A 15,536-nucleotide genomic window follows, 5' to 3' on the forward strand; every position below is an offset into this window, starting at 1 on the left:
CTAGCATCTTTGACGGTGAAAATCCTTCGACAACTGCAAGTATTAAGTCCAACTTTCTTTCATCTAGTCAGTTTTGCTTCAGTCATTTAGGCTTCATCCATTTAAGGTTAGGCACTAAAATGCTCAGCGTTGCAACGCCTTATTTCGGTGTGCTTTGCTTTCTTTTGGAGTCCCTGTCTTTTGTTAGGTGCTAAACTTGGGAGTGGGTGTGGGGAGGAATTAGTTGCCGAAGAAGGAATCTGCAAAGGCCGTGGTGCAGAGCAAGAAGTCGCTTCACATGGCTGTATGGTACTTCAAGTAGAAGAGGGCGCATTAAATAGAACTTATCTCTGAGATTTATGTGCCTTGTTTTAGCTAGGAAGGAGCTGCCTGCCTCTGATCAGAATTCAGAGTCTTGGATTAGATCTCTGTATCAAACCTCTGGCTTCATTTTGGGAGAAAGATGAAGATCATACTGCCTTCGCTATCTTCTGATTTGCCTGCGTGCATGTGTATAATACAGTTGATACTAACTGGAACAAAGACTGAAAGCCTGGCCTTCCTGCTCCAAGTGGGGTAGCTGATGTACCGGGTCAAGTCATATGCACGTTTATGCACAGTCTTTCTGGCTGAGCTAGTAATTAATGCAGAATAGAGTAACTGGATGTTTTCAGTCTCTTCTAGCCTATTCAAAAACGCTTCAGTATATTCAGTGCATTAGCTGTTAGGAGGGAGCACATGTTAGAAAAATCTTTCCTAGAGAAAAAAGTCAATGAATTTGATTGCGTTCTAGGCAAACAACTCAAATCACTGAACTGTCATAAAGACTTCAACCATGCTCTTGTGTGGGATCTGACTGCAAGGGTATATTCTGAGCTTTTAATCCTACGTGGAAAAGTCTGGTGAACTCTAGGGATGGTACAATGGAAGGGAAATAGGTCTGCGCAGGGAGAACGGGCAGGGAGGACCAAGAGATGGATATTCAGTTGAAATAGTATTTGATCTTGGTCTTGTTTTCTGAAGCAGCGTAGAGCCCTTTGGAAATTAACTTTCAGCTTGTTTGTGTAAAAGGGTGTCCTGGGAAAACAGGTCACTTTGGATAGAGCTGGGAGTGTTTTCAGAATGCTGCTCTTGCAGCATAGCTTAGGCTTGTTCCTAGACAATACCTTTGTATGTGCTGATTGCTGTTAGTTGAATGATACATTAACAATCAAATTGCTATTTTCTTGACAAATTGATCTGAAAAGCGAGCAGTGTAGCATTTGTATTTCGTCTCGACCATTTTTGTGACAAGCTGCTCGGGTGGGAAGTGGAGGAAAATGTGGCTAGGCTCTGAAAACTTGTTTTGGTTGTTTGAGCCCAAACTGGCTCCCTGAGGTTTGCCGTAAAACTGAACTGAAAAGTGGAACTAAAATTTCCGGAGACTTTGCTTGAAGCAGAATAGAATCCAACTCCTTCTGAACAACTATTGAAAAGCATGTGAATGCTAGAAGAAGCAAGGAATAAGCTAGTCAATAATTTAGAAGCCACAAAATGGACAACCATACTGAGTAGGAAGTTGTGGACAGATGGTCTCTTTTGATCCAATTATACTGGATGAGCTGGGTAGCAAAAATCTGCTATTTTAAAATGTTTAACCCAGCTCCTTTACTGGCGCAGGTTTAAAAAATGCTTACATGACGAATTCCACTAGCAAGTAAGAGGGTCTACAACCTTTAAGTAGGAAAATGATGACAAGCAGGTGGCATTGGCTTTCTGCATAATACCATCTTTGATACCACAACTGTTTGTGAAGTACGTGTTTCTTCATCACCACATAATCGTTCTTCTGAACTGTTTTTTAAATGTCAACAAAGGCCTCTCATTAATTCTGTTAGACGGTTTGATTATAGCGTTTTAACAGCTCCTGAAAAATAATTCAGTTACTGAAGTGGTAAACTTGCTGTCTTGACAGTGAAGATAAAGTGCTGCCTCACAGCCAGAAAGGCAGAGCTTGTCTTGTAATTCCTGATCCATCTTTGAGAATGGCCACTAGTGCCTTGGTTTGAATATGTGTAATATTTCCTCTCCATGGAACTATATCGAGAGTCCACTTTCATGGGTCAATGAAATGTTTGAAAACGACCATAAAAGGCAGATATTTTAGCATATTTATCCTAGCATCCCGTGTGCGCTGAACTGAAGAGCTCAGTATGTTGAAAAAGTACTATTGCTATGTCAATGAGAAGAACTATTGCCTCTGCTGAAGTGTCCTTGCACGTTCTTATAGCAAAACTGCTAGCAGCAGTGAATTCTTTGTCTGAGTGTATATATATATATAGTCTGCCATATATCTCAAATGTGCCCTATTTGGACACAAGTCCAGACTGATTCCTGTTTTTTTTTGACAACTATTGGTTTGATGCTGCCCATTATTGTGGTGTTTGGAGCTACTTCATCTTATTGCACTAGGGGTTCTGCTAAAATATATTTGTAAAGGGTGTCTAGTCTTGGAATTCTCGGTGTTTACAAGGTAACTTGCAGAATAAAGTTCTGTCCAATTATGCCTTAACTTGCCTGCAGTTATTGGACTGTTGTGTATCCTGATCATTTGTCCATAGTTTGTAAAGCATGGAACGATGAATTCTACCTGGAAACTTTTACATGTTTTTGTCCTTGCTTTGAGTTTGCAAGCTTTGCTCAAAACAAACAAAGAAAAAAAAGTAGGATCTAACATATGTAGAAGCAAGTGAGAGTTAGGAGTGAAGAATTTCCATGTCCCGGGGTGGGATGGGGGTTCTGGAACTCAGTAAGAAGTGCAGCTGTTAGGGAAAACAGAAAAGAGGCACATCAGGGATGATCTATGATTTCAGAACACTTGAAGGTAATTTTAACAGTGCAGCACTTCTAATGTTGCCTTTTTGTGCTGTATGGAAATATATTAGCTGGCAAACAGTAACCTGTTACAATTTTGGGCATGATGATCTTCTGCTTATATTTTCTTTCTACCTAAAATCATGTCAGATTCTTTCTTCAAGATCATCTGAGAGGGTCTGGTAATGCTCTCCATTCCAGTCCTTGTTTCCTCATCGTTCTGAACAATTTTTTCCCTTTGTCTTTCTTTGAATCCCTTCTTTCATTCAGAGATACTAATAATGAGGGAGAGTAAAATAGATGTGAAGGGGGTACTAACTAAAATGCGGTCTTTTTTTAAAACAGTCCCTGATTTGACTAGACAGTTTTAAATCAAACGAGATGAAAAGTGTCCAGAGTATTTTATTTCCTTCAACCGACAGACCTGTTGCATATAACCCATCTCTGGTATTTGTCTTAAAACTTGAAAATAAGGATGTTTGGCGGGGGTGAAAAATGAGTTTAACTTGGATCTGCGTTTTCCCCACAGATTCTGACTCATCTCTGGGACCTGCAATGACAAGTCAGAACAGTAGCCATGCAGACAAAACTGGTGAAATGTCCTCAAAGCCGTCAGCGCCAAAAGTACAGGTCCAACGATCTGTCTCCCGAGAAACCATTACTATTCGTTTCTCTGCATTTGGGAAGGAGGAAGAAGAGGAGGAAGAGGAGTTTAAGGAGATTCTTGATGAGGAACTAGATGACCAAAGCATTGTAACAGCACTTGAAGCCAAGGAAGACCTCTGCTTTGAGCATAGTGGCCATGATATTTCTGGTCCAGCTACCTCGCTTAACGTGGCCAATGCCACATCACTGCTGTCCTCATCACCTGTAGTTCTGCCAACTGCAGACGCTGTAAAGCCTTTGGATTCTCCTTCCATATCCCAAGTATTCAGTGCAGTGCCACTAGTCCTGTCTCCCTCATCACATTCATGTCATGTAGTTAGCTTATCAGGTGCATCAGCACCTGCGGAACAGAAAGCCAGCCTGTTGTCTTCCCCATCCTCGTCCCCTTCCAGATCAGTTGTCTGCTCTAGTGCATCATCCACAGTTTCCAGCTCAAAGCCTTTTAAGAGTTTAGTCAAGTCCCTCTCAACAGATGTGGAACCAAAAGAGCCCACCCCACCGATGAGACACAGACACTTAATGAAAACCTTAGTGAAATCTCTGTCTACAGACACTTCTAAACAAGAATCTGAAGCTGTGTCTTACAGACCCCCAGACTCAAAACTGAACTTGCATCTCTTCAAACAGTTCACTCAACCTCGAGCTACGGGTGGTGATTCTAAAACTGCCCCTTCATCCCCGTTAACATCTCCTTCTGACACTCGTTCCTTTTTTAAAGTACCTGAGATGGAGGCTAAAATTGAAGATACTAAAAGACGCCTTTCTGAAGTGATCTATGAGCCTTTTCAGCTGCTCAGTAAGATAATGGGTGACGAAAGTAGTAGCCACAGGCCCAAAGCCTTATCTTCAAGTGCTTCAGAACTCTCAAACCTTTCCAGTTTGAATGGCCATTTGGAAAGCAATAACAACTACAGCATTAAGGAAGAAGAATGTGATTCTGAGGGGGACTACTGTGGAAGTGACTCTAACCTGAATAAGAATGATCAGTCAAAAACAGCTGAGGAACATGCAAAAGAGACTGAGACCAAAAGCTCTCAGCCTGCAAGCACAAAGGACATGAATATGAAAACTTCACTAGTACTTGAAAAATGTTCCTTGTCTGCACTAGCAAGCAAAGAGGATGAGGAGTTTTGTGAACTTTATTCTGAAGACTTTTGCTTGTTAGAGGATGAAAGCAAAACTGATAAACCTCCTGAAACTTTGCTTCATCCGGAGATGACCGAGGAAGATGGTACTATGCTCAGTAGTGAAGAAGAAAATAATCTATATGTGCAACAGCCTAAAATACCAGTGAAAACTTTGTACTTCTTAACGCTGTTAGTCTATGCTTATTTTATTATCCCTCTCCCTGGCTACTTAAGTGGACTCTTATTTGGAATTGCCCTTGGATTTATGATAGCTATCTGTGTGATTTGGCTTCTTACTCCAAGTACTCCTGAATATCTCAGATTGCATAAAAGTTTGAGAAAGCAATGGAATACAGGAGCTCTAGACATCGAAGAACCTGAAATACTGAAGGTGAGGTCATGGCATTTTGTGTGTGCTTGTCTGTCTGTGTTGTTCTGGGCAGAGGACTTGCTCCGAAGGTGCAAATCAGCTGAGTTACCAGTGTTTGTAATTAGAGTATTGTTATAGAGCCTTTTTTTAGAGGCTTTGGCGGGGAGAGAAATGATTTGGTGTCCAAGACTATATAAGACTTCAACTCCCTTACAGATTCAAGGAAAAACAGAATAACTGCTTAAAAAAGGAACGGGCAAATGGTTTTGCTGATAGATTTGAAGTGATCCTGCTGAATTACTGAAAGCGAGTGGTGTCAGAGTTTAGTGTGTGGAATAACACTTGTGCTTGAAGCTGCCTCTTGGGAGGTGTGTTCTGTTCTGGGGTGTTCTACCACCTAGACAGTGATTTGTCTCGTCTGTTAAATCAAGAAGCTTCAAAAGCACTGTGTTCAAGTAAAGCATAGAGTTAGAGAGCGTACAGATTATTCTCAAGCATTACCTAATGAGGATGGGAGGAGGAGTGAGTGATGAGAAAGGACATACTCACCGGTTATGATGTCTGTGGTTCTGTGCGCTGACATTTTGAATGGCGTGTGGTATAATCTGGATTACAGTTCACTAAAATGCGTGCCTGAGAGCTGGTTTTTAAATCAAGCTCTTACAAAATGTCTCCTCCCTCCTCTTCACTCTTCCCCTAGCTCCACTTCTTGTTCAGATACTGCGAGCTGCTGTAGCTTGGTATACCTAGCATGCTGCTGTCTGTCCAGTCGTGACCCACATGAGCAGAGCACTTCAGTTACTTCAGTAGCTTTGTGCTTCTTCCCTACCCTGTCCCGACTCACTTGTTCTTTGTCTCTGACAAATTAAAATAGTATTTTCCCTATTGTAGAGCTTTGTAGTAAAGCAGCTACTAGTTTCTTATGTGAACAGAAGCATCTCAGAATGATAGTGACACAACTTGCACTTGGTACCATTTAATTTTGTTGTTTTTTTTTTTTTTCTTAGCAGAACGTGAGTCTGTTCTGTTAATGAAAAAATTTAAAGTTTAAAGACACTGGCAGAAAAACTCATGAGTTAAAGAATTGTCAGACAACTTCTGTCAGACAAACTTAAAATCCACAAACCAGCACGCACAGTTGTGTTAACTTCAGCGATGAAAGGCATTTTGCCACATCACAAAAGAGATCTGCAGTGACTCCTGCAAAGGAATGAAACATAGAAGGTCTTATAATTGATCTTTTTCCTGAGATGCATCTTGGCAGATGCAGTGGCAAGCTGCTGTACTTTGTCCGCTTTTGGTATGGTTAAGAAAACATGGAGGAGTAGAACATGGTTTAAGTACCCAGGTCTAGGTGGCTGAGACTGCTATTTAATGCCATGGCCCCCAGAGAGCGTAAGGGGTAAAAACTGTTTTTGAAAACTCTTTTCAATTTCAGAAAGACTGCTTACTGACTTCCAGTGGTCCTATCTGTGTGTGCCACTGTATATAGCATGTATGCCAGCATGCACGCTTGCACATAGTTTTTGATTTCCACTCTTATAACTGAAATATAAGTTCTCATTGCAACTGTGCAACGTGTAGTTCACATTGCACAAGCAAATAGGTGGTCTCTTGTTATGTTTGTTCATCGGAGCATTTGTGAATCTCTCCTTGTAGAGGAATGGGGTGCAAAATTGGCAACTTTGCTGAGCACAGGCAGCAGTTGCATGCCCAGCCCATGTGCTACCTTGGCGTTCCCTGTTCTTGAATGGCACGAGTGGCGGTCTTCACTGGCTGTAGGGAACGTGGGCTCAACAATCCTGCCTGTCCGTTTGATTTACCTGCTGCTTGTACGTAAACATCTTGACAAACTTTCAGTTCTGTCCTTGTCAATTGGACTCTGAGTCCCTTCATAAATATTTGCATTGATGCTCTGAAGCTGAAAAGTCCCTGATGCTCGTTGCTGGCTGATGTTAAGCTGGCTCTTCGAGATGTTAGCTGTTATTCCTTTAAACCATATTTTAATGCTTTTATCCAGAAGATATATTCTAAGAGAATGGTTGAAGGCAAGAAATAACTGCAGAGGATTCTGTATGAACGCAGATTTGTTTTGTGTGGCCTGATAAGTATTTCTTAGGCTTATTAACACATAAAGTAATTGTCTTTTAATATACTAATAAAAGGCCTTTTTGATGCTTCGGGAGTTTAAAACCCAGTGTAGTGCCCATATTGAAGTAGAACATAATGTAATAAGATTTAGCAGCGTGCAAGTTGTTATTCCACCCTCATATGAATATTTTCCATTTGCCTCTGTCAAAATGAGCACTGGACAGTTCAGATCCTCTGCAGAATGAGATAAAGACTTAATCTGTAACAAAACTAACATGAATATAGGAAAATAAAACTTAACTCTTGCATAAAGATGCTCCCTTCAGAGCTCGTTTGTCTTGCGTTTTGGCCTGAACTGATTCTATGCAATGATGATAAATGCTAAAAGAAAGACAATTTTATAGGGCTTTAGAAGCTGGAATTCTGCCAAACTGCTGTCAAGCACGTGTGTGTTCTCTCCTGTATAAATATTGAGAAGTTTGTGTTTCCCTTGAATTTCAAGAACTAGTGGAAAATTCTGCTCAGCGGTTGCCAAAACACCTGAACACGAACATTGTTTTCCCCAGAACTGTTCCTTTGCAACATGAAAGAACAGAACACTTCTGTGCTGGCTAGTCTGTGCTTCTATTAATTTGAATCAAACTACATTTTTTTTTCAATTTCTATGCCTCTTACACTTCGTTATTTCACTCAGATATCTTTGATACTGTTTAAAAAAAAAAAGTACATCTTCAGTGCGTTGTTACCCTCTTGCTCCCTTGCAGTCTTTATTTCTCTAGCTTCCTCTTCCTTTTTTTGGTCTGCTCAGAGTTTTTTTTCTTCTTTAATGCCTACAGCAGGTTTCTTTCTCTTTTTATTTGTTTTCCCTTCTTCAATGCGTTAGGCTTTTCTAAATTCCTTATTGGCCTTCCTGAGTGTGTGTTCTCTTGTTCTGTTGGCTGATGCATAAGCTTTAAGTAACAGCTAAAATGGAAATGATTAATCTACCCTTTCCATTACAAAACACACTTACTAGCAGAAATGTGCACAATGTTGGCAGTGCCCGCTGGAGAAGCGAAGCTTTCTGAACCTTAGCTGTACAGAAAGAGACGGTTCTTCCTGAATATCGCTCAAGGGATTTCATGTTTGATAGTGGCCTCTGGCAGACAAATGTATTTTTGATTTAAGGCGATGGTATTTTCTTTAAAAAAAAAAAATTTGTGTTTTTGGTCTTACACAAGTCTTTAGATTCCACGTCAGTGAACGTTCTGCCCTTTTTGTCTTTTTGAATATGGTCTACAATATAATCTTAAAAATGCATTTATATAGCACGCTATATACTTTTCCCCCCTTACCAAGCAAAATACTATTGAAGTATTTTAAAATAATAGGGGTAATGAGGGATACTCCTAGGTTTGTGTGATCTACAGTCTAGCGAGAGTTTCAGAATTCTGGCGCTGGAGCTTACTGGCATCGCTTAGTGCGAATGGCTCCTAACCTGCCTGTCCCTGTCCCTAAGAAATGTTGGAGGCGGTTACACCCCAGCTCCGGGCCTGCAGTGTGAAAGCTGTCTGGCTGATGCTTTCATCTGTGTGTTTGGTAATATAGAAATACTGCTTTTATTTTATTGTTTTTCTCTGCAGAGCTAGTGTGTTGTCTTAGCCCTCTGAGTCTGAGTGCTAGACTCCCTTTTGGAATCCCCCCCATCTCCCCTCCCATGCTAAGGTATAACATACCTGACACCCGAACTGAATAACCTTGAAGAGGCTGACCCTCTGCAGGGCCCAGCTGTGCAATTCTTTACTCGTGTGAATTATTCTGTCGAAGTGTAATGCAAATAAAAATTTGCAGCCCAGAGTTGGGAAAGAAGAAAAGTAAGACATTGTAGGCCCTTTAAAGCCGTTCTGCGTGAGTGCTTGTGTCGCACAGACCCGGGTGTCCCTGGAGGATTCGGATAGCTGATAGCACTGCTGAGACTGGGATGACATAGTGCACTTTGAAAGCCAAGGCTCAGTCTCTGCTATCTAAACAAGCTGGCCAGGTCCTGCCAGTTAGACTTTTTTTGTTGTTTTTTTAAATAGTATCTATGACCTTTGCTATAAAAGCCATTTGGCCCAATATTCTAATCGAATGCTTTTTAGGGTAATTACTAGACTGATAGTCAGACATCCTCCTAATAGCTGTGAATTCAGAGAAACTGCTGACCTTTAAAGGAGATCACAGGATCAGTGCAAATAGCAAGCAGCTGCACAGTAGCATATGACTATGGTCATTGTCCTCCCTGAATTATTAAATTTCTTATTTTAACAACTTCGCTAGTACCAAAAAACCCAGTCATACAGTCTCTCCTCTCCTACACAAGGAAACCCTTTGTTGTTTCGGTAGTTTGGGAAAACATATCTGTTGCTAGCAGATTATGGTGAGAGAACTGCTGTTTCAAATAACTTCTCTGTTTAGAGGCACTGCAAAGCGGTTACCGTAGCTTGTGAATCTCTTGTTTCCATTTCTTTCTGTAGAGAGGGGAGGAGAGATTTCTTTTAAAATTGTTCTTAAAATGTGAGAAGGGATTTTGAAACTTCTTGGATAACCTTCTCAGAAATGCTGTCATGCTAAACAAACAGTCTGTTGTACAAAAATGAAAATTGCTGAAATGGGAAGGCAGAAAGTATTTTTTACTTCCTTAGCACTGTTAGGTATATGGGAAAAATTCCTGCAGCTGGCACAGGTTTTCCAGATTCATTAATAGTGAAGCATGATTGTTTGATAAAGTATTAACCGCTACCTCTGAGCCATGCAGTGTTTCTCTGTGTTAAAAAATAACTTGAAAAGTTGAGTGCAAACAGGAAACTGCATCCTTAGAAATTAGGACTCTCAAAATTTATTTACAAGGAGCGTTATAGTACTGACTGGCTAGATACTACCTGAATAAAACCGATTATTTGAATTTAACTTTCTGTATCTTTGTTTTTTGGGCTAACCCTCAAGTACATGAAGCAGCTAATCTCTTCCTCGTGTGGAAATTGCTGTGTAGGCTGCTATTTTAGGCAGTAACTGTGTTTAATTTCTGCCTGTTCTACACTTTGAGCGTTAGTAGCCTAGGCAGCCAGAAATCGTTGTTAAACAACTCGGAGGGGTTCTTCTGTCCCTCGTGAATGGAGGTTGTGCTGGGAGAAGGAGCATGTGTTTGCACTTGTGCTTGTTCTGGGTAATGAGCAGGGGAGCCTGCAGTACAGGGTTTAAAAAAAAAAAAAGTGTTTGGCAGATTATAGAACTAATCCATTTATTTGAAATGGAAAGCCTGATCGCATGGTAGAGATCAGAAAAGCAGGTGAGATGGTCCAGCACTTGCTAATGCTGAGACAGAAGCAGGCCTGTGCAAACTGAGGAAGAATCTGGTTTATGATTTATTAGTTACCCTTTATATTCAGTCTGTCTTGTGACAGCTGGGAAAATTGTGACCATCCTCAGCAGTGTCTCCCTTCTATTGTTTAATTATGTAGTATAAGGAAATCTTCGGTCTGGGACTATCAGCAAATACGTTCTGTCTGTGCAGGTCCCGTACAGCATTGTTCTTGCAGAAAGACTGCTATTGGCACAGTAATAGGAACTAGATAGGAAAGGTGGATGGCCCACCAGGTGAATCGAGTCCCCTGTGCTACTAGAGATTGACTGAACTTGTTTAAGTCACGTCCTGTAGGCCATGCCTCGTTTCTTTCTGTCGCAGATGTGGCTATGGCACCTCTGTATGTTTTGGAGGATAAAATCAAAATGTGACAACGAAGGACTTGAATAATAATCTTTTTGCTAGGCTTTCTCAGTAGCTATGTTTGTGCATCTGATCTGCGTCTGAAGGTGATGATGTCGTCTTAACTCTCAGCTTTCCATCCTTGAAGCATAGGATTTTCACTTCTTAGCATGGGACTGTGGCAGTCAAGAGAGAGATGCATAAATCATACGTTGCTTCATTGGTACGTGTCCTTTGCTTGGCCTGAACGCTGCTGTCAGAAAGTTCTTGCTGGTTCCATCTCAACCAGGATATTAAAGAAACTTCAAGTACACCATATCCTTCCTTCTCAGGTACCCTGCATGCAAGGAGGCTTCCCATCCTCATACTGAAAATAACTTTTTTGCTTATTAAAGTCATAAACAGGGCTCATGTGGCTAAGAGCCCTGTGAGGAGCTGCTTTCTAAGTATTTCTTTCTCTTGTGCCAGCTTGTGTGGTCTTCAACTGCACTTTGTTGCAGGAGAAGGCAATATGCTTCTGAGGCAGCAAATTTCAGTCCATACGTTTGCCCTAGCTGCAGGCCTTCAGACTTCAGCGTCAGAGCTGGAAATAGCCCTGAGATCTGATCTGGAGGGCAGGTGGGAGTCTCTTCTGAGGTCTGTGGGCCGTATGGATATTCTAGTTCTGTGCAGGGTGAATAGCTTGCAGCAGCTTTAGGCAAGTCGCATGATGTCCTTGTGCTTCAGTGAGTCCAGCTGGAGTTCCTGGCTGAAAATTAATTGCTGACTGCTCAGAGATGTCTTGGCTTAATAATTTCTAGGATGGAAATAGAATATGCTCAAGCAAACATCAACCCTGCAGTGCAGAACCTTGATGGTTTATAGAAAACCCTTCCTCTTGCATTGTATTTCCTATGTGATAGTTGTATATACCCAGCGTAAGCAAAAAAAAAACAAAAACAAACCCAAACAAAAAGCTTCTTCAAAGAGCAGGTATTGGCACTGGTATTTCTATAAATAAAGAAGCAGCCTGCTTTGGAGTTGAGCGAAGATGAGTGACTTAGTCTTTACGGAACATAAAAAGAATACTAATTTACCTAGTTTTTTACGGTTTATAGTGAAAATGGAGCTAGGTCTTGGAGTGAGCAAAACAGATAACCGCTGTTGCTATGGCATCTAAGAAAGTATATGCAGCCTGCTTTGAGAAATTATATGGCACTGAGGTAAACGAGCAATAAAATAAATTCTACATTTTTGTGTGGGGGTGGAAACTTAAATTTAAGTTAAAATGCTGCAGTAATATCTGAGATGCTTTGTATATGGTAGTTGTAACTTTTTGGGGGAATACTAGAGCATTTGAATAGCATTTAAATGCTATTTAAATCTGTCTTCAGAAGGACCAGGCTATTTCCTTCACTCTGACATTAATGGATATTGAGTATGTAGGATTAAGGTCTTGAAGTGCAGGTAGAAATCATTAATAAAGTACCTCATTTGGCAGATTAAGAGAAGGAAAACTTGTCCTCCATGAATGAATATTCTGGCTTCTCTTCTGCCCTGTTTATCTTCTTGCGCTTTCTGCAGTCAGGTGTTAGAGAAGAGAAATAACGTCACCCCCGCGGCTGGAATGAGTTACCTACCTACAGGCTCGTTGCAGCAGGGTTGGTTTGTTTTCTGTTTTTCTTCCTGCACGAGTCTCTAGGTAATGACGTGTAATCCACTCGTACGACTTGTGCTTTGCAGCTGAGCAGTGGCACAATACTTTGAACGCTGTTGAACAGTGATGGTGCGTTAAAGCAAACTCCGTTGTGGCCTTCTACCCGATCCGTGATGGTTGGCGATTCCAGCGGACGGGCCGCCCGCTCGGCAGCGTGCCCTCGCCGGCCAGCTGGTGGCCGCTCCTAGCTTGCGGAGTTTCCTGAGGGCGAGCTGAGAGCGCTGCGCTGCTGATAGGAAACGATGTCCCCTAGGAAACCAAACGTTGTGCTTGGGACACAGTCCTCACCTCGTGCCCTGTTGGTTGGGTGCTCTCGTTCAGGGCCTTTACTACTTTGTTGCATTTGTCTGTGCAACAATGACATGAGTTTGGCAAAAGCTTAGGTAACGATGTAAACCTTTCACGTGCATACTGTACTTGGTTTTCTAGCAGTTTAAGAGCCTGTTAACCAGTGTTTTCTTCTCTAGGGATGGATGAATGAAATTTATAATTATGATCCAGAAACGTACCATGCTACTTTGACTCACTCTGTCTATGTGCGACTTGAAGGAAGCACCTTAAGACTTTCAAAACCCAATAAAAATATTTCTAGAAGGGCTATTTACAATGAGCCAAAGCCGGAAGTCACATATGTCAGCCAGAAAATTTATGAACTTATGGAGAGCAAGGTAAAGTGTTTTACTTATATCTGTGATTCTAACAAGAAAGACTTTGAATCTTTTAAGTTTTTTCGTTCTTCTGGTTTCATGTGCTGTCATTATGTAAACAAAATTGTTTCCATGATTAACTTGCAAAAGATTGTGCTGAGGAGGAGAATTGAGAAGATTTAAAAAAAAAAAAAATTCTACATATTTACACAATAATGGAAAAGCATGATTTTCCTCAGACTACTCAAAGCAGAAGTTAACGCGTGGGAAGTTTATTGTTCTTCATACATTAGATTATTGTATGGCTGCTTGTTTTGAAGCTTACATGGACGTGCATAGTTCTTGGTTGGTGTTTCTATCCCGAGGCAGTTGAGACAACCTTTGCATTTCACTGTTGGAGTGGGAACGTGCATTGTGCATGGAAGTAGAAGAGGAGAGTGAGGTGGCTGGAACAGACAACGCTCGCTGTGGTACCCACCGTCTAGGGGAGGAGAAGAGGATTTTTGCAGTTGGAAGAGCACATCTAGAATAATCCTGGAACAGTTTCCATACGTGTTATTGACTCCCGCAAATCTCTGGGGAGTTGTAGTGTAAAGTTGATTCCATTGGCATTATATTAAGTATTACATTAATATTTCATAATTGTAAGAGTGAGTTTTCTAATGCAGTACATCAGTAGAGGGCCTTGGTGGTACGGTTAAGCACAGTTTCCTCCCACAAGTCGACTGTGGAAGTTAGAGGGACAGAAGGGCAAAGACAGTGAGGAAAACCTCCCTTCCTTTCCCTGAATCAGTGTGGGGAAGGAGCTTGCCGTCAGCTCTGCTCTCCGTTAAAGGAGGATGGTGAAAAAGATGAGGCAGAAACTTAGAGATTCCTGCCTTTCACAGATTTGTTTTCCCGTAATGGAGACAAGAAAGCTATCACATGCTACAAGAGCGCTTGACTGACTGTTGTTCCCCATGGCGTCTCAGAAAATTTTCTGGTACTTTTTTTTCCCCTCCCCCAAATAAAGTGCCAAGTGCTCTGCGCGTAATCAGCCAATGATGGCTGTTCTCCAAGGTATTTGCCTACAGTTTTTGCAAAACATTGGTAGGTTCAGCCCTGAGATTAAAATTTTTACCTCTTACCACTCTTCTCATCACTTGCATTGTCTCAGTTCTCTCTGAATATACTGAACTTAAAATGTCGTTATGAGCAAGTCACTTTTATTCCTTGATTCTTGCACAGTTGTTTGACCTGACTGTTGCCAGCTTCAAACACTCAATTTATGAGGTGGGCCTGAGAAGTAATGAGTTTTAAAACTCAACTTGAACTTTCATTACTTTCCTACTGATCAAAGAAATAAGGTTCTTGGTTTTTCTCTCTTCCTGCATAGCTGTGAGAATAAAGTGTCCGAAATGAAAACAGAGTTTCTAGCACGCATGACTGTAGAAGGCTAAGCTACTTGAGTGATCCTTGTTTAAATTTCTAAGGCTGTGGTTCACCTTGTTTTCTGGAGAATTTATGAAACCAAAGAGCTGGTAATTGCAGTGGATTAGACATCAACCAGCTATGAGTTAAATCGATTAAACCCACTGAATCCTGCATAGGATTTCTATCTCTTGCATTCGTGTTCTCCATATGAATATAGAGTGATGGAAATTATAATTGGAAAATAAGTTAATTTAACCCTTTCCTTTATCACTTAGATTTCCCTGGTTCCCAAGAGTCTGGCACGAAAACGAATTTGGAATAAGAAGTACCCTATTTGCATTGAACTTGCTAGACAGGATGACTTCATGGCTAAGGCCCAGACTGATAAAGAGAATGCAGAAGAAAAGTTATCTGCAGAAAAAGTGGACTTGAACAATGAAGAATCCAAGAAAGTTCAGGATGGGGCAAAGTACACTAGCCAGAAGGATCAAGTGCTTTATCTCTTTGGAAGGACAGGTAGGGAGAAGGAGGAATGGTTCAGGAGGTTCCTTCTAGCATCCAAGCTGAAGTCCGAAGCAAAGAAGCCGTCCAGTTTATGTGGAATTAAGCCAGGTATTCAATGTTTTGTACTCTAGTAATAGTGTCTATTAAAAGAAACAAACTGAAGTTATGTTTTCACAGTGGTAGTTACCGCAACTGTGAAGCTGTACTGATCCTAACAGCTGTGTAATACCAAAGGGGCCCTCCTGTTCCTTGTCTTGGCCCTTCTTCCCCCCCCAGCCCTTCCCTCTCATGGCCAAAATGCCACCTGCTTTCTTCTGCCAGCTCTGGAACTTGCTTGACTATGTGGAAAAGCAGTTAACTTCCTAATGTGGCATAAAACTAGCCCTGCCAAAAAAGCAAACAATTATATAGGATTATCTTTATCTTTAAAGTGTAGCTAGATAAAGCTAGCCTGATCTGTCAATAA

General features: G+C 41.2%; 1 protein-coding gene across 6 annotated transcripts in view; it reads left to right on the forward strand.

The window, feature by feature from the left end:
* The window catches only part of TEX2 (testis expressed 2), a 71,616-nt gene that overhangs the window by 33,667 nt on the left and 22,413 nt on the right, over positions 1-15,536 (forward strand). For all 6 annotated transcript variants that reach the window (XR_011135427.1, XM_068913349.1, XM_068913352.1 and 3 more), the window contains 3 exons: positions 3,362-5,016; positions 12,974-13,174; positions 14,842-15,178. Coding sequence is in view for 5 of the 6 variants with exons in the window: in XM_068913349.1 (XP_068769450.1) it covers positions 3,362-5,016; positions 12,974-13,174; positions 14,842-15,178 (2,193 nt within the window). In the remaining variant the exon portion in view is untranslated. The remainder of the gene's footprint in view (positions 1-3,361; positions 5,017-12,973; positions 13,175-14,841; positions 15,179-15,536) is intronic.

The sequence above is a fragment of the Struthio camelus genome, chromosome 19, assembly GCF_040807025.1.
Source record: "Struthio camelus isolate bStrCam1 chromosome 19, bStrCam1.hap1, whole genome shotgun sequence".
Taxonomy (NCBI): Eukaryota; Metazoa; Chordata; class Aves; order Struthioniformes; family Struthionidae; genus Struthio; species Struthio camelus.